The sequence below is a fragment of the Anolis sagrei genome, chromosome 4 (genome assembly GCF_037176765.1).
Source record: "Anolis sagrei isolate rAnoSag1 chromosome 4, rAnoSag1.mat, whole genome shotgun sequence".
Classification (NCBI taxonomy): Eukaryota; Metazoa; Chordata; class Lepidosauria; order Squamata; family Dactyloidae; genus Anolis; species Anolis sagrei.
In genome coordinates this window covers 72,697,182-72,716,130 of record NC_090024.1, presented here as the reverse complement: position 1 = coordinate 72,716,130, position 18,949 = coordinate 72,697,182, and the positions used below count along the sequence as shown (strand labels likewise).

General features: G+C 41.3%; 1 protein-coding gene across 2 annotated transcripts in view; it reads right to left on the bottom strand.

Annotated features, from left to right (window-relative positions):
- Positions 1-18,625, bottom strand: part of CNDP1 (carnosine dipeptidase 1) — a 31,609-nt gene extending 12,984 nt beyond the window's left edge. The window contains exons 1-6 of one of the 2 annotated variants that reach the window (XM_060774976.2): positions 18,505-18,625; positions 8,612-8,737; positions 5,459-5,602; positions 3,826-3,988; positions 2,874-2,962; positions 459-659 (exon numbers count right to left, since the gene is read on the bottom strand). In XM_060774976.2, coding sequence (XP_060630959.2) covers positions 459-659; positions 2,874-2,962; positions 3,826-3,988; positions 5,459-5,602; positions 8,612-8,737; positions 18,505-18,507 — 726 coding nt within the window. In that variant the 5' untranslated portion in view covers positions 18,508-18,625. Of the gene's footprint in view, positions 1-458; positions 660-2,873; positions 2,963-3,825; positions 3,989-5,458; positions 5,603-8,611; positions 8,738-14,558; positions 14,650-18,504 lie in introns of those variants that run through there. The other variant, XM_060774977.2, reaches the window with a different exon arrangement.
- Between the last annotated feature and the right edge of the window lie 324 nt (positions 18,626-18,949).

The window sequence follows — 18,949 nt, the reverse complement described above, 5'->3', positions numbered from 1 at the left end:
TATTTCAGAATATTATTGTGGGAAGAAGGTGAGATATCATACTTGAGGAGGAAGTGGAAAACATATAAAATACTTGGCACCAGAAGCATTTTGGATCTGGAGTCGTTATCTTTTTTGATTTTGTAATGCATATATGTACATAATGAGATTCCTTGGAAATGAGAACCAAGTCTAAACATGAAATTCATTTGTTTTACATATACCTTATGCAAATAGCCTGAGGGCAATTTTACACAATATTTGAAGTAGTTTTGTGGGTGAAACAAACTCTGTGAACATTGAAATAAAAAGCAGAAAGCAAAAGTGTCACTCTCTATGTCACTCATATGGACAATTTCTGATTTTGGAATTCCAGATAAGGGATATATGATAACGAGACAAATAGTAGCTGTGGAAACTCCCCAAAATGATGCTCACAATAATTTGGACATACTCATACTTAAATTTTAGTTTTTTACCTGCACAGAGAAGCAGGCATTCCCCCGAGTCCCATATGTAAGAGCTGGCTTTGTTGTGCTGAGCCAAATATTGTCTGAGATCACAATATAGTTGACATCGGAGAAAAAATGTCCCTTTTCCTTTTCAACTAGTTCTTCTAGGCCAATGGACCCTGCTTCTTCCATGCCTTCAATCAGAAATTTGATGTTTACTGGTATATCCTAGGGGAAAAATAACCTTAAGTCACACTTGAACAGTACTTTTAATAACATGACAGTCAAAATAAATTCATTACAGTCCCCAGATAGGTTCATGATAGACAAATCTATAATTAAGGACAAAGATTCCACGATTTGTATCTTCATGAAAAACTCTTAGAATTTCACATGTTTGTACACTGCTGTAGGTTCAAAATGAAATGTACATAAGAAACATAACAAAGGAAATACCTTTGATAGAATCAGATCATTTTGCCTCAGTGTCATCCACTGTCAGTGTTTAGGGCAGTGTTTCTCAACCTGTGGGTCCCCAGATATTTTGGCCTTCAACTCCCAGAAATCCTAACAGCTGGTAAACTGGCTGGGATTTCTGGGAGTTGTAGGTCAAAACAGCTGGGGACCCACAGGTTGAGAACCACTGGTTTAGGGCATTAGACCTCAAGGGCTGTATTCTTTCTCCGTAAAAAACTAAAATATTTTGTCCTCACAAAATCCCTAGGGGATGATGTGGGGGATTTTAGGTCTTATTAAAATGTCCTTGAATTTCTTCATTTTGTTAAAAATCTCCTCTCCTAGATGTGACAAAAATGCTCCGCATGTATTTATATCCCACTTTTCTCCCAGCATAAAAGGCTACAATATTGCTCCACATCCTCTGCAGCTAAAATCAAAGCACCAAGTTGCAGGTGCAATCTTTACATTTGGAATAAGATTTGAAAGCCAATCTACATGTTTTCTTGGAACTGTGTGATTAGAACTGCCAGTTCTTTTAATTTAAAACAATCGCTGTAGGCCATATAGTTGGAATCAAAACAACATATGTATTTTCTTGGCTGTGACTACTAAGATGTTTGAGGTTGTGTTTTAAATTAGGGCCATGGTATAGGCCAAGGCCAAAGAACAGTAACTCTCTGGTTATTAGTAGTTATTTGTTTGTTTGTTTAGAGTATTTATAACACACTCTTCAACCACAAAGACTCTCAGAGTTGCTTACAAATCTTTAATTTGACAGTACCTTGCCCTAAGGCAGTGCTCCTCAACCTGGGGTCAGGATCCCTGGGGGGGGGGGGGGTCGCGAGGGGGTGTCAGAGGGGTCACCAAAGACCATCAGAAAACACACTATTTTCTGTTAGTCATGGGGGTCCTGTGTGGGAAGTTTTGCCCAATTCTATCATTGGTGGGGTTCAGGATGCTCTTTGATTGTAGGGAAACTATACATCCCAGAAACTACAACTCCCAAATGTCAAGGCCTTTTTTTATCTAAACTCCACTAGTGTTCACATTTGGGCCAAGTTTCATCCAGATCCACCATTGTTTGAGTCAACAGTGCTTTCTGGATGTAGGTGAACTATAACTCCAAAACTCAAGGTCAATACCCACCAAACCCTTCCAGTATTTTCTGTTGGTCATGGGAGTCCTGTGTGCCATGTTTGACTCAATTCCATCATTGGTGGAGTTCAGAATGCTCTTTGATTGTAGGTTAATTATAAATCCCAGCAACTACAACTCCCAAATGGCAAAATCAACTCCCTCCCAACGCCACCAGTATACGAATTTGGGTGTATCGGGTACTTGTGCCAAATTTGGTCCAGTGAATGAAAATATATCCTGCAAATCAGATATTTACATTATGATTCATAACAGTAGCAAAAATACAGTTATGAAGTAGCAACGAAAATAATGTTATGGTTGGGGGTCATGACAACATGAGGAACTGTATTAAGGGGTCATGGCATTAGAAAGGTTGAGAAACACTGCCCTAAGGTTACCTATCTAAAGAAGACACAAGGAAAAGAAGATGCCAGTATGGAAAGGGATTCAGTACAACGGACAGCCTTCTTCACTCCTTCTGCCGCTACAGAAGTGGCAGTTGGGGTAGAGAGAAAGAGCCTAACATGTGCTTCTGAACCAAGTCATGATGCAGTTGTGCATGCCTCTTCTTCTCCCTCTGTCCAGCTACTCCCATGATCACAAACAGCTATGGTGGCAAGTATTGACGAGAGTAATAAACTGACAATATCTGAGAGGCCGTAATTCTACCTATACCCCCCCCCCCCGCCCCCGCCCCCATATAGAGAAAGGAGGAGAGGGAGGAGAAGGTGGAAGAGAAAAAAATAGGATGGGGAAGAGAGGGAGCAGAGGAATACAATGATGGAAATAGAGGAAGGTGGGAAGTGAAGGTGGCAGCAGAGGAGGTAGTCATTCATGTTTACATACTATGTTCAGTGCTTTAAAGGTGTTCACTGCATTTATCCAGGCTAGTACAGGTCCTTTGTCATCTGTTGTTCCCCGTCCAAAAAGGTTTCCTTGACATAAAGAACACCAGTAAGATGGTGAAATCTCTAATGATTCTAATGATAGAACAATTCTCTAGCACAGCGCCTCAGAGACTAAGTTATGATCCAAGAAAGTCCCTAGTTCAATTTTTGCACTTGCCACAAAGTTATTTGTCTAGTTCGCAATAGGCAAGAAGTATACATCTCTGAAATACTGTGGGATCTGCCTTTAAGGTTTAAAAGAATTGTAATGTTTGTGATGGGCTTTGAACTTGCTTGAAAGGGCTTAGATTCAGCACTAGCACACAGCATGGTTAGACCAAATGTTCCCTGGATCCCTTGCCTTCCAGGACTACTTGCCACTGTTGTTTCATTAGCAGCTGGCAGAACATCTCCAGAACTTCTTTGGTTGTTAGACTTGGTTGTTTGTTTGTTTTTTAAGTGGTATGTTTGGTGCTACAGTTATTGATGCTTAATGTATCCTGCTCTCCTTTTCCTCAACTTCAACTGCTGAGTAAATTGGTGTAGTGCCACCTACTTCAGAAGTTGCACAGGGGCAGCTGCAGGTCAAAAGTTATGGGCATCAACAGTAAACCATGAATATGGTTTCAGGAGATTAAAATGCTACTTTAATCCTTAATCTTAGCTGAGGTTACCAAAATCTTACTTAAACTTTGAGAATGCTGAGATCTGGAGAAGAACCTATATTGATTAGAATGGGGGTAGGGAAGGTGCGACGTACCAGCTACATGCAGCCTTTTATAATGACAGTATCTCTTAAATATCAAAGTATTTTTAAACATCAATAACACCTCAAAAATCTGCTGGCTTTTCTAGTAAAATTATCTACTGAAAAGCACAGAACATTTTTTAAAAAATTGTGGTATGCATACCATCAACTTCAGTCAGGTTGTAGGGAGGTGTTTTCCATCCATCTTGTATTTTAGCAGGCATCACATCCACATGGCCATAAAAGCACACAGTTGGTTTTAGTGGATCTTCCCCAAGTGTTGCTAGAATAACAGGAGGTAAAGAAATATTCTGGCCACTGGGCAGCTGTTGAGAGACAATAGCAAATGAAAACTGAACATCTTGGGTAAACTCCAAACAGCAGTTTTTTTCACTGAGGTGCTTTCTGAAACAATGGCCATTCCTATTAGAACAATGGCCATTCCTATTATTTTAACTATTCAGTTCTTGTGGGTTTTTTCGGGCTATATGGCCATGTTCTAGAGGCATTTCTCCTGACGTTTCGCCTGCATCTATGACAAGCATCCTCAGAGGTGAGGTCTGATGCTTGCCATAGATGCAGGCGAAACGTCAGGAGAAATGCCTCTAGAACATGGCCATATAGCCCGAAAAAACCCACAAGAACTGAGTGATTCCAGCCATGAAAGCCTTCAACAATACATTTTAACTGTTGTTAATTTTACCCATTTTTGTGCCCAAGCTACAGGTTGTTCTTAATCTCATTGCCTACATACCTTGAGGCTGAAACACAACTGCACTTTTTGTAGCTTTTTATCCTTGTTTTTAGACAACATGTATTTTAAGCAGCTTTTACTGTTTGCAAATTTTATCCATAGGATGTTACTAATTTCATTACCTGTATAACTTGTATGCTACAGTGTAATAAGGGTCTCTGGACCATAATAAAATTTACCTACCTATTAGATCTCATTTTGGGTTCCTGTGTAGATTATTACCCTACATTCTCTAGTTCTTACAGACCTAAACAGATGTGGGTGTAAAAGAAATTTAGCTGAGCAATTGTTCCTAGACAGAATGAGTTGATACATGCTGTGATCCATATATTCACACACCACAACTCCTTTGACCTACTGTTTAACATATTCTTTCAGCCATGCTACTGTTCTTAAAATATGTAATGTGACTGTAATGTTTTCTGATGTTGCGGTTGATTTTATTTTGTCTTATTTTATTTTATTGTGTGTGTTTTAATCTGTATTTTTGGGCTTGTCCCCATGTAAGTCGCCCTCAGTTCCTTCAGGGAGATGGTGGAGGTGTATAAAAAATAAAGTTATTATTATTATTATTATTATTATTATTATTATTATTATTATCCAAAGTGCTTTAAAATCATATTTAAAATGGCAGCTCCAAGCACAGTGCTGCTGTTGACTACTGTAGTTCAGGAAGCTTCCCCTTTGCCATGGCTCGCCAAAAGCACTTTGCCAATGGCTCTGTTAAACTAGGACTTGAACATAGGATTTTTAATATTTACATGCTCGTACCAAGTACCTGAGTCAACAAATCTAAGTAGTGCCACAACTCTGAATCATAAGCCACTTTGCTCCACTCCTACTATGAGTCTTGCACACACGTTTCTACCTTCACACTATTGCCTCCTGTCTCTGAAGTACAGCTCACTATTGAAGATGGTAGCATAGAAGTTTGGAATTGTAGCACAGACGTTTCGAACTAGGGATGAATCAGCTTACCCTTACATGTTGGCAGATTTCTCCTGATTGGGATTTTTACATGCAATCAATAATATCTGGATACCTGTTGTACGCCAATGTCACGGAGCTTTACACTTGCTCCTAAGTCTTGGAGGCTGGCTGCAGCTATCTTCACCATTCGTGTTACTTCTGCTCGTAGATGTGGTTGTATGGAGTCACTCTCCACAGCCACCCATCCTGCAAGGTTCTGCAAAGAAAAGCATGATATAATCCATGGCATCAGGACACTTACTTCAAGTTTTTAATGCCTGGCTGTATGTTACCATTTTGCTTGGAATCCAAAATTTAAATAATTACAATATGACTGATATCTGTAGTTTCATCTATCTGCATCTTTTCTCTAGACATTTTCTAGGTCCTCCATCATGACTGTATGGCAGTGATTCTCAAACTGTGCTTCTCCAGGTTTTTTGGACTTCAGCTCCCAGAAATCCCAGCCAGCTTACCAACTGTTAGGAATTGTGGGAGGTGAAGTCCAAAACACCTGGAGAGAAATTCTGCTCTATGGTATTCTTGGCCAGATGTCTTCCATTGCAAGAAGAGACACTATTATTCAGAGTTTTATGTATGCACACAAAGTTCAGGAACCTATCTCCTTTGGATATGGGGGGTTATATTATGAAGTGGAACTAGACTGTGGTGCAAAGGCTGACAGTTATAGTGCTTTGTCCAGGACACAGTTTCAGACCATGTAAGTGGAGCCCCCGGTGGCACAGTGGGTTAAACCACTGAACTTGCTAACTGAAAGGTCGCAGGTTCGAATCCAGGGAGCAGCATGAGCTCCCGCTGTTAGCCCCAGCTTCTGGTAATCTAGCAGTTCAACAACATGCAAATATGAATAGATCAATAAGTACCGCTCCGGCGGGAAGGTAATGGCACTCTATACAGTCATGCAGCTCACATGACCTTGGAGGTGTCTACGGACAATGCCGGCTCTTTGGCTTAGAAATTGAGACGAGCACCAACCCACAGAGTCAGACGCAACTAGACAATGTCAGGGGAAAATCTTTACCTTTACCTAAGTGGAACAGTAAATCCATGACAGTCTGAACTTTAAAAGGAACTATCCAAGATGCTGAAGATAAAATGGGGATATCAGCGTCTCAAAATTTTAATTAAACTGTTAATTTTAAAGCCCATTCATTGTGATGCCATTGTGATGTGGCCACTGTCTATGTAGAAAAGGACACAAAGAAAACACAGTAGAATATACCGGGAGAGAGAGAAATTGGGATAGTACTCTATCTCTTCATAAACGAAGAGATGGTGGAGAGATGTGCTAGAAAGTAAACATGAGAATATTCGTGTATAGGTGCGGAAGCAACAGGGCACATGACAGAAAGAAGGAACACAAAAGGACTCCGAGCCACTAGTCCCTATTTCTCATACACCACTTCTGCATGTGTGCTTACACATTTCTCCACTATCAACATATTACTCTCCTAGATGGTGTTCTCTGTCCAGACCATGCATTTGCCAGTCATACTTGGAGTTGTTCATCTGATTCTTCACATGAACAATCAATTTAGTTATTGGTTTAGGATCCTCAATTTAGGATTCTCTCACATCTGCAGGCGTCTATTGTATATCATGCAGCTATGGACAAGTCTAGTCTACATAGGGATCACCAAACGCAGCGCCCAAATAAGACTGCAGACTATCTCAACCAGAGAAGTCAACCATAGCAGAACACTTGATGAACCAACTTGTACACAGCATAAAATTTGAGAACACAGAAATGCTGGACCACTCTAACAACCACCATGTCAGACTACATAGAGAAGCCATTGAAGTCCACAAGCATGTGGACAATTTCAGCAGAAAGGAGGAAACCATGAAAATGAACAAAATCTGATTACCAGTATTAAAAATTCTAAAATCAGGACAGTATATTAAGAGCAACACTAAAAAAAACCAGACATGAAATAATCAGGGTCAACTAATACCTCCCAACAAAGGATTTCTTCAGGCAGGAAGCAGTCAGGCTTTGAAACTGCAAGGTCTTTAATGCCAATCAATATGACCAATTGCAACATCCGCATGTGCCTCAAGCAGACAAGAGTTCTTTATCACACCGTGGACATTCCACAGATATATAAACCCCACCTGCCTTGTTTCCAACAGGCCTCACAACCTCCGAGGATGTCTACCATATATGTGGGTGAAAAATAAGGGAGAATGCTTCTGGAACATGGCCATACATCCTGGAAGACTCACAGCAACTCAATTTAGTTATAGTCTAATGAGATTCCTACACATATATACTATAGTTCGTAATGCTGCCAATAGTTTCCAATGCTTGTGTGTGTGCACACACGCATGCCTTGAGGTGAGTTGTCAACTTCTGGCAATGCCATAAATGACATAGGGCTTTCATAGGTAAGAAAACTTCAAAGGTGCTTTTGCCAGTTGTTTCCTTTGAAATATAACCTACAGCACCAGATACTCATTGTCAGTGTCCCTAACCCCAGCAAATGTAGAGGTCTGACAGTAGTTTATATGCAGTATCCTGTTGTAAATCATACAAGAAGCCTGATACGTTTTTTAGAATCTCTATTTGGAGACAAAAGTTCTGGTAGGATCATTGCCTGACTAAAACTGAAGACATCATCTAAAGAAGTAACTTACTGATTCATAGTGCTCATTATGCTCCACCAGTGCTTTAAAATCACTAAGTTTTCCCTGGCAGGCTCATTAAAAATGATAGAAGTCAGGAAGGTTTTGCATGAGTGATCCATCTTTGTAAAACCTACTTCCATCTTATTATTTCTAAGGGATCTGTCGCTGTGAAATCTACTCTTTTAAAAGGAAGTGTGGAAGAATAAGAGCAACAAAAAGAACGTCCACCTACACAATCTTCCCTCCTTGAAGCTTTGTTTAGATGGGATAATTGCATTCCTCTCTATTGTGAGGCATCTTCCTACTGATTTTTCAAGAGTTCCCACCAGCACAATGAGTAATGCCAGTTCCATTAATGTCTTGCTGAATACATAACTAATAGTCATGGGGAAGTTCTGTCTCTTCATTCACTTCTCTGTCTTCTTACTCTCTAACTAAGATTTGATAGTCTTGATAAGATTTGATAATAAAGCATTTGATAGCTGAGACAAATGCTAATTCTTCTGTTGTCTGCATTGTATTTCCAGCAGCATAGAGTGAAGTTGCTAGCAGAATTCAAATTCTGTGTTATTCGTACCTGAACGAATTCATCTTGATGGCCATCAATGTACTGAAAAATCCGCTCCTCCTCCTGTGATAAGGAATTTGGGGATGACGAGTTGCCTCCAGCAAAGAGCAGCATGATGAGGGAAATACAGAATATCTGCAGAGTATGAAGGCAATATTAAACACATTAAAGAGCATCCTCATGGCAGATCTGAGACACTTTGTAGTCCAGGTCAAAGTCCATTCCAAATACAGAAGCCAGCTGGACCCTTTGACGTATTTGAGTGCGTTGGTCGAGTTGAGAAGTCAAGGACTGGCTTCATCTTACACATGGTTTTGTTATTCAAGAAGGACTCAGCAACAAGACAATCAGAATTCAACAGGTAGGTCGGTGGGTAGACATATATGTCAGTTTTTTTTAATATTCCTCTCTAAAAAAAAATTTGGAATAGGTTTTATTGGTATTTCCAAATATTATCAGGTTCTTGAATGAATAGTTTAGACCAGGGGTCCTCAAACTAAGGCCCAGGGGCCAGATACGGCCCTCCAGGGTCATTTACCAGGCCCTCGCTCAGGGTCAACCTAATTCTGAAAGAACTTGAAAGCACCCAACAACAACAACAATCCTATGTATTGCCGAAGGCTTTCATGGCCGGAATCACTGGGTTGTTGTAGGTTTTTTCGGGCTATATGGCCATGTTCTAGAGGTATTCTCTCCTGATGTTTCGCCTGCATCTATGGTAAGCATCCTCAGAGGCAACTCTGAGGATGCTTGCCATAGATGCAGGCGAAACATCAGGAGAGAATGCCTCTAGAACATGGCCATATAGCCCGAAAAAACCTACAACAACTCAACAACAATCCTATCTCATCAGCCAAAAGCAGGCCCACACTTCCCACTGAAATAATAATGAGTTTATATTTGTTAAAATTGTCCTTCATTTTAATTATTGTATTGTTTTTAAGTGTTTTTTGCACTACAAATATGTGCAGTGTACATAGAAATTCATTCATGTTTTTTTCAAATTACAATCCGGCCCTCCAACAGTGTGAGGGACTCTGACTTGGCCCTCTGTTTACAAAGTTTGAGGATCCCTGGTTTGGACCCAAGAAATATACTCTTGTTTTTTAAAAAAATCACTTCTTGTTTTTTTAAAAGAATCTCAACAACAATCCAGGCAGATAAACATAACATATAATATTATTGTATATACATATAAAATAATATAATATACTGTATATACATATAATATTGATAATAATGATACAATATAACACTACTAATAATATAATATAATAATTGTATATCATATATTACATGTAATATTACTAATAATATTGCAGTATAGTAGTATAGTACAATATAGTAATATATAATACTAATATTGTGCTATGCTAATAATATATTGTATGTATAAATTACATGCAATATTACTAGTAATATTGCAGCATAGTGGATTAGCACAATATAGTAATATATAATACTAATATTGTGTTTGCTAATAATATAATATATTGTATGTACATATAAAAGAGATCATAAAGTTATAATGTAATACAATATAATACTAATAATACAATATAATAATATAATAATTATATATCATATATTACATGTAATATTACTAATGATATTGCAGTATAGTGGTATAGTACAATATAGTAATATATAATACTAATATTGTGCTATGCTAACAATATGAAATATTGTATGTACATATAATATTGATTATAATATTATAAATACAATATAATACTAATAATACAATATAATAATTGTATATTATATATTACATGTAATATTGCTAAGAATATTGCAGTATAGTGGATTAGTACAATATAGTAATATATAATACTAATATTGTGCTTTGCTAATAATATAATATGCTAGCTGCACCAGCCATGCGTTGCTGTGGCCAACTTTCCCTCCCTTTCTGTTTCCTTCTTTCTTTCTCTCCTTCCTTCCCTCCCTCTTTCCTTCCTTCTCTCTTTTTCTTTCCCTTCTTCTTTCTTTCTTCTCTATCTCTTTCTTTTCTCACTTCCTTTGCTCTTTGGTTCCATCCTTCCTTGTCTCTTTCCTTCCTTCCCTCCTTCCCTCTTTCTCTCCTTCCTTCCCTCTTTCACTTTATTATTTATTTATTTATTTATTTATTTATTTATTTATTAACTTTATTTGTATCCCACTGCCATCTCCCCAAGGGATTCGGTGCCGTTTACATGAGGCCGAGCCCAACCCAACAACAAAAGCAATAAAACATCGATACAAGCAGTTAAAAAACATAGACAATAAAATACACAACATTATTAAAAAACAACACATAATTAAAACAGTGGGAAGGCCAAATGTAGAGTTAAAATTGGAAATAATGCTGGGCCATAAGCGAAAGATGATACTAGTGTTTGTGGAGGGCATACAAGCAGACTCAGGGAAATGTTCAGGTTCTTTGGAGGACAAAAGTGCTATGGGATTCATTATTCCGGGAAGGCACATTGGAACAACCACGTCTTCAAGCTCCTCCTGAAGACTGCCATGGTTGTGGCCTGTCTGATGTCTTTAGGGAGTGAGTTCCAGAGTCGAGGGGCCACCACCGAAAAGGCCCTCTCCCTCGTCCCCACCAAACGCGCCTGCGATGCTGGTGGGATTGAGAGCAGGGCCTCTCCAGAAGATCGAAGGGATCGTGTGGGTTCGTATACAGAGATGCGATCACGTAGGTAGGCGGGTCCCAAACCGTTCAGGGCTTTATAGGTAAGAACGTGAACCTTGAATTGGGTCTGGTAGATGAATGGCAGCCAGTGGAGCTCCTTGAACCGGAGGGATGACCGCTCTCTGTAAGGTGCCCCAGTTAACAACCTGGCTGCCGCCCGTTGGATCATCTGAAATTTCCGGGCCGTTTTCAAGGGCAGCCCCACGTAGAGTGCATTGCAGTAATCCAATCTAGAGGTGACTAAGGCGTGGACCACCTTGGCTAGATCTGCCTTCCTGAGGTATGGTCGCAGTTGACGCACAAGTCTTAATTGTGCAAAGGCCTTCCCGGCCACCACCGACGTAAGTGAAGAATCCAGGAGGACCCCCAAACTGCGGACCTGTGACTTCAGGGGGAGTGCAACCCCGTCTAGCACAGGTTGCCACCCTATATCCCGGTCTGGTTTACGATCGACCAGGAGGACTTCTGTCTTGTCGGGATTAATCTTCAGCTTGTTCGTCCTAATCCAGACAGCCACAGCGGTCAAGCACTCGTCTAGCACTCGAGGGGCTTCCTTGGAGTTAGGTGGAAAAGAGTAGTAGAGTTGTGTGTCATCTGCATGGAGATGGCACCTAACTCCAAAACTCTGGATGACCTCTCCCAGCGGTTTCATGTAGATGTTAAAAAGCATGGGAGACAGAATGGAGCCTTGCGGGACCCCACAGGTCAAAGGCCAGGGGTCCGAGTAGGTATCTCCCAGCTTCACCATCTGGGATCAACCCTCCAGGAAGGACCGGAGCCACGACAGAGCCGCACCCCCAAGGCCCATCTCAGAGAGGCATCCCAGAGGAATACCATGGTCGATGGTATCGAAAGCCGCTGAGATGTCCAAGAGAACCAACAGGGTCACACTCCCCCTGTCCAGCTCCCTGCGGAGATCATCCACCAAGGCGACCAAAGCCGTCTCGGTGCCATGGCCAGGCCTGAAACCAGACTGTGACTGTTCCAGGTAGTTGATGTCATCAAGGAAGCCCTGGAGCTGAGCAGCAACCACCCGCTCCAACACCTTGCCCAGATAAGGGAGGTTTGAGATTGGTCTATAGTTGTTTAAGATCGTGGAATCAAGGGAAGTCTTTTTCAGGAGTAGTCTAACCACAGCCTGTTTTAAGCCTGATGGAAAAATTCCTTGCTCCAACGATGTGTTAATGATTAACATAAACCAATCAATCAAACCATCCCTGGCCGATTTAATTAGCCAAGACGGGCAAGGGTCTAGAGCCGATGTCGTAGCTCTCACTGCCCCAAGGGCCACCTCCATGTCCTCAGGACAAGCAAGTCGGAAGGAATCCCATAAAACAGGACAAGCAGATGCCTCAGTCACCTCTCTTATTTTGTTCTGTCCTTCCTTCCTTCTCTATCTTTCTTTCTTTTCTTCTCTCCTTCTTTCTCTCTCCCTCCTTTCCCCTTTCTGTGTATGTGTTTTGTGTGTGCATATATGTGTGTATATATTTCTGTATATATTTGTGTAAATATGTGTTTGTGTATATATGTAGTTTTGCACATGCGTTGTAATGTATTTTTTGTTTTTGTTTTTTGGATTTTACATCTCTTTTGTTGTATTTTTCTGTGTTTTTATGATTGATAGTCACTCGTTGGCTTGATCAGTGTCTTGTGTCCAAATTTTGTGTCAATTCACCCAGTGGTTATTGAGTTATGTTAATCCCACAAACGAACATTACATTTTTATTTATATAGATTGTATGTACACCGCTGAATACAGGGTTAGTCAAAATGAATAGGCCAATTCGGGTACAATTAATTTTCTTATTGGCCTATTCATTTTGACTAACCCTGTACATCATGTAACACCGGGGGCTCCCTTTAGGAAATGAAATTTTAAAACCCGGGAACAAACATCATGTTACATGGTGTTTTCAGCAGTGTAGTGCCAACTCCTTCCTCTGAAATATAAAGTACTGAAAACCTGCAGAATACTTAATCTGGCCTCAAAGGTGGTAGTGAAATGTAAACTACAGAATACTCTGAAACATACTACTAAATAGTCTCAAGCAGTGCCAGACGCTTTCTCTGAAATATTACTTAGGCGATTCCTCGTTGTCTGAGTAGGGTAGTCTTCAAAGATTGACTATCCACTGGCGGTGTGGTCCATAGGTGACTGTGAAGCCCTATTCTTGATCTGCATGTTCTCCTGCAATGAGGGCATTGGTTTCCAGATGGAAGATGGTCCCGGTTGGGGTTGGCTTGACGCGCCTTCCTCATATCACGTTTCTCTCTTTCGCCCTCCATTCATGCCTCTTTAAATTCAAAGTGCTGGTGTTGGCCTATAAAGCCCTAAACGGTTCGGGCCCAAGCTACCTATCCGAACGTATCTCTGCCTATGAACCCACCAGGACTCTAAGATCTTCTAGGGAGGCCCTGCTCTCGATCCCGCCTGCATCACAAGCACGGCTGGCGGGGACGAGGGACAGGGCCTTCTCTGTGGTGGCCCCTCGGCTGTGGAACGCCCTTCCCATGGACATTAGATCAGCTCCTACGTTAATGGTGTTTCGAAGAAAACTAAAAACCTGGCTGTTTGAACAGGCATTCAGATAAACAGTGCAATGAATACGATGAATATAGGAACGGAATTATAGACGACAACTTGGATCACGATTCTAGTTACGAGACGTTAATGTGTTGTTATTGATGTGTCATTACTTTGTATATTATGCTCTTAATGGTTTTTAAATTGTATATTGTTATGATTGTCTTTTTGGTCTTGTTGTGAACCGCATTGAGTCGCCTACGGGCTGAGAAAGTATGGTATACAAGCAAAGTAAATAAATAAATAAATAAATTCTACAGCACTGCTGGTAACAGCTGACCTCCAGCTGGAGCGCTCAAGGGCCAGGGCTAAGTAAATAAGTCTCAAGCAGTGCCAGATGCTTGCTCTGAAATATAACCCACAAAATACTCAACAGTTGGCTGTGCCAATTTCTTGCCTCAGAGATGCAGCCTACATGAGCTGGGATGCATTGGTGGTCTCCCATCCAAGTGCTAACCAGGGCTGCCCCTGCTTAGCTTCCAAAACCAGAGCGATCCTAATGCCTCTGGCGTGTTGGGAAGGGGTAGGATGCCCTCTGTGATTGCTCAGCTGGAAGGGATGGGAGAGGGGTGCGTCTTTCCCAGGAGGCTCCCCAAAAGTCTCTGCAGGGATTCAGCCAGCAAGGAGGACAGTCGCTCTTGCCCTTCTCCTGCAATTTAAGGGAGGACTGGGAGAGAGAAGAGACTTACCTTGTGGGTCCAGGTGGAGACGTGGCGCTGTCCTTGCGGGCACCTGGCTCAGGTGGCTTTTATAGGGAGGCTTCCCTTAGGCGAAGTGGGTGGCTTCCTTGGCTTTCAGCCACAGCGTTGGCTTCCCTTTGCCAATTCCCTCTCCCAATTCCCTTTCCCTTCTTGCCTGCCTTCGGGGGTTGCCCAGCCCGATGGGGTTTGCAACCCAGCAACATCTGGGGGGCCGCATCCCCTCCACAACACAACCCTGCAGTCATCCAAACTGCAGTCTGAAATGCAAAGATCTAGGAAAGGCTGACCAGAGGGAAATGGTTTCTCAGGCTCTGTTTATGATTGATTACCCTGTCAAGAGTCATTTGCACAGACCTCATCACACTACAGAATGAATCCACTAAATCCGGTGGCTGCCTTCTGCAGGATTCTGGGGTTTGTAGTTTAGGGAGGAGCCTTTAACATTAGCCTCCCTAAACTACAAACCCCAGAATTCTGCAAGAGATTTAAAGTGGATTCATTCTCAGAGTGCATCAATGCTGTCCAATTAATGCAGTTTGACACCCCTTTAACAGCCATGGCTCAATGTTACTGAACCCCAGAAGTTCTAGTTTGGGGAGGGACCAGCATCCTGGCAGAAAAAGCTAAAGACATTGCAAACTACAATTCTCATAAGCTATGGCAGTTAAAGGGCTATGGTGGCGCAGCAGGTAACTTGCTGATCGGAAGGTAGGTGGTTTGAATCCGCGGGATGGGGTGAGCTCCCATTGTTAGCCCCGGTGTCTGCCAACCTAGCAGTTCAAAAACATGCAAATGTGAGTAGATCAATAGGTACCACTTCTGCGGGAAATTAACAGCACTTGATGCACGATGCTGGCCACATGACATTGGAGGTGTCTATGGACAACGCCGGCTCTTCAGCTTATAAATGGAGATGAGCACCGCCCCCCAGAGTCGGACATGACTAAACTTAATGTCAAAGGAAATATTTATACTTATGGCAGTTAAAGTGGGGTCAAACTGCATTAATTCTGCAGTGTAGATTCACCCAAGATCTCCTAATTGTGCCCTAGCCATAATCACTGCAAGGATCTGAGAGTTGCAGTTCAAACTTTATTTTTTTCATACTCTGCAGGGCATTTTTCTGAGTGGTAAACGCTTCTCACTATCCTGTTTAATGCAAAGTAGTATGCAATAGTCTAAACCAGTTAGATAAACATCATTGTTGGCTGTGAATCCTAATAACTTATTTAGTGCCCTTACCTTTCTTCAGTATTCATTTATTTATTTATTTACTATATTTACGCCGAAAGGGACTCAAGGTGGCTTCAATGCCTTAACAACAACATACAATTAAAATACATTAAGATTAAAAATCAAAATCAAAATTAAGTACATTAAAACATTATAAAACATTACTATAACTATAAAACCACACAATCCGCAATCATAATCCAGGTCATTCTGGTAGTCATTGCATATAATTTTTGTTAATCTATTGCACTATGGTTCTTCTATGAAGACTTGATCCCAGAGACACATTTTCACTCTTTTTCTGAAGGTCAGGAGGGAGGGGGCTGATCTAATACCGCTGGGGAGGGAGTTCCACAGTCAAGGGGCCATCACTGAGTAGGCCCTGTCTCTCGTCCCCACCAATTGCACCTGCGAAGGAGATGGGACCGAGAGCAGGGCCTACCCGGATGATCTCAATATCTGAGATGGTTCATAGGGGGAGATCCATTTGGACACAATGCTGACACAGTCAATATGCAATCTGTGTCATTTTATTAGACCTCAGCTCTCTTCATTTCTACCCACTGGAAAAATGGGACCAAGGAGAATTTAAAAATTCAACAATTTCTGAAGATCCAAATGTAGCCCTCCTACCATCCCTGGGGTCCTTTCATGCTACTCAACTACAGCACTATCATTCTACATTTTATCACCATGGTACCATCCTATGGAATACTGGGGTGTACAATCTAGATGACGAGTTAATATACCTTAAAGACACCAGACCCCCTTTGGTTTTGTGAAGCTAAGCAGGGATTAGCCCTGGTTGGTACTTGGATGGGAGACCATAAATACACCAGATGCTGTAGGCTATATTTCAGAGGAAGGAACTGGAGAACCACCTTTAAGAAAACTATTTGAAATGCATGTTTGCCATAAGGTGCTAGGAAACATGTAAGTACATGCACGCATTTGGAAATCTCATCAGCCGAAGATCTCTATAGCCACACAATACTATAAACCCCAGGATCCCACAAAGCACAGCCAAGGAATCTAAAGTAGATACAACAGTTATATTTTTTGTAGTGTGAAAGGACTGCAGGGGTTTAACAGTGCAAAGATGTGTGTGATTAATTAGAAATAACATCAATTGTGTTCAGTGGAGCTCACTTCCAGGTGGGTAGGAATACAACCACACTGGTATTCTCTCCCCCCCCCCCCCCCCTTTCATTTGAGTCATTATGTTTTGTACTTTTGCTACAATGAAGGGAGAGTTGCGCATGAAGCTGCCTTTCCCCAGTTCATACTATTCCCAGCTGAGGTACTCCATTCTAAGGGCCCTTCCATACAGCCATATATCCCAGAATATCAAGGCAGAAAATCCCACAATATCTGCTTTGAACTGGGTTATCTGAGTCCACAGTGCCATATATTCCAGTTCAAAGGAGATAATGTGGGATTTTATTCAGCTGTGTGCAAGGGGCCTAAGATAGCTCAGCATGGTGAATCCATTCTGTTGAATTAATGCAATATGACACCACTTTAACAACCTGAATGCTATAGAATCATAGTTGTAGTTTTACCAGATCCTTAGCTTTCTCTGCCAAAGCATGCTGGTTCGTAACAAAACTATAAATCCCAGGATTCCATGGTATTTAGCCATGCCAGGGGCCAGAGTTCTGATTGGCTGCTGTCTCTGGCTTGCTGCTGAGACAAACGGTTTTAACTGGCACTTTCCACCTAGAGGGTGAGGAGAGTGCTGACTGAAAACAGTCAGGAAGGAAGTGGCTGCCAACTCTCTGAAGCCTGATCATTTCTAAGGCATGAAGCATATATTTAAAGATAGTTTAAAAGGACTGATTATTCCCTCTGTTCACAGTGTGAATTCAGAGAGACTGCTATATATATTGTTGCCCTGTTTTATTTATTTATTATTTATTTATTTAAAACACTTATATTCTGTCCTTCTCACCCCGAAGGGGACTCAGAGCGGAGCACAACATATACATGGCAAACAATGCCTGGGTACAATACATAAACATTAAAAAACATTTATCTAAATATTAAAATACACCATTTAAAATAACACAATTTAAAACCGTCCTAGCCATCCGCATCAAATCCAATTGGCCCTGTCATCTTTCCCATTGTCGCTTCATTGCCCTGTCCCGAAAGCTTGGTCCCACAGCCAAGTTTTTACCATCCTTCTAAAGGACAGGAGGGAGGGGGCCGACCTGATCTCACAAGGAAGGGAGTTCCATAGCCGGGGAGCAATCACCGAGAAGGCCCTGTCTCTCGTCCCCACCAATCGCGCCTGTGACAATGGCAGGACGGAAAGCAGGGCCTCCCCAGAGGATCTTAATCTCCGCAATGGTACATAGATCTGTTTGATCTTTTGAACTGAAGTAAAGATACTGTTACTTGTTACACAAGCCCGAGTGACACTTTATTATACTGCAGGGTATATCTTGGTTCAGAAACTGTGGTAAAGCTTCTGTTTATTTATATTTACAACCCCTAACACATTTGAGCTCTTTCTATAATACAAATGACCTGAGCTGCTCTGGAGGTAATTACTTAGCCTTGAATGGTTAAGGTCTTGGGAATCCTTTGTAAGTATGTGTGTGTGTGTGTGTGTGTGTGTATAGAGAGAGAGATTGAGATTGGACAGGTACATTATCTGCAGTCATGATCAAAGAATTCAGTTTTAAAGAAGGCTTACCATGATAAAAGTTCAGGTGACAGAGACAACTGTTTCTTCCTCTTTTCTTGTTCAGTACAGAAACTAATGCGATTTCAAGGTCTTCAGTTCATGTTAGACCATCTTGCAATTCACAGCTAACCCTTCTTATAAAAGTACACCTCCTCTGTCTTTCTATTTGTTGATTTTTCACATTGTAGTATCATGTGACAACTAGGGCAAAATATCTTTGTTTTGTAAGGAAAAGAGCCAACATTCCAGATACTGTTGTTTGAGATAAATAAGACACCTTTGAAATATTTGTATCTTAGTCTTCCAGATCTCCTTCTCAGCTTCTCTTTGAACTTAATTTGTTGTTTGTTCTGTATGGACACAGTTGTGCATGGCCAGAAACCAAGGAAAGCAAGATCCTGAAACCCCAAGCTTCATTAGAAATAATAGAAGCTAAAATACAGTCCGTTCTCCA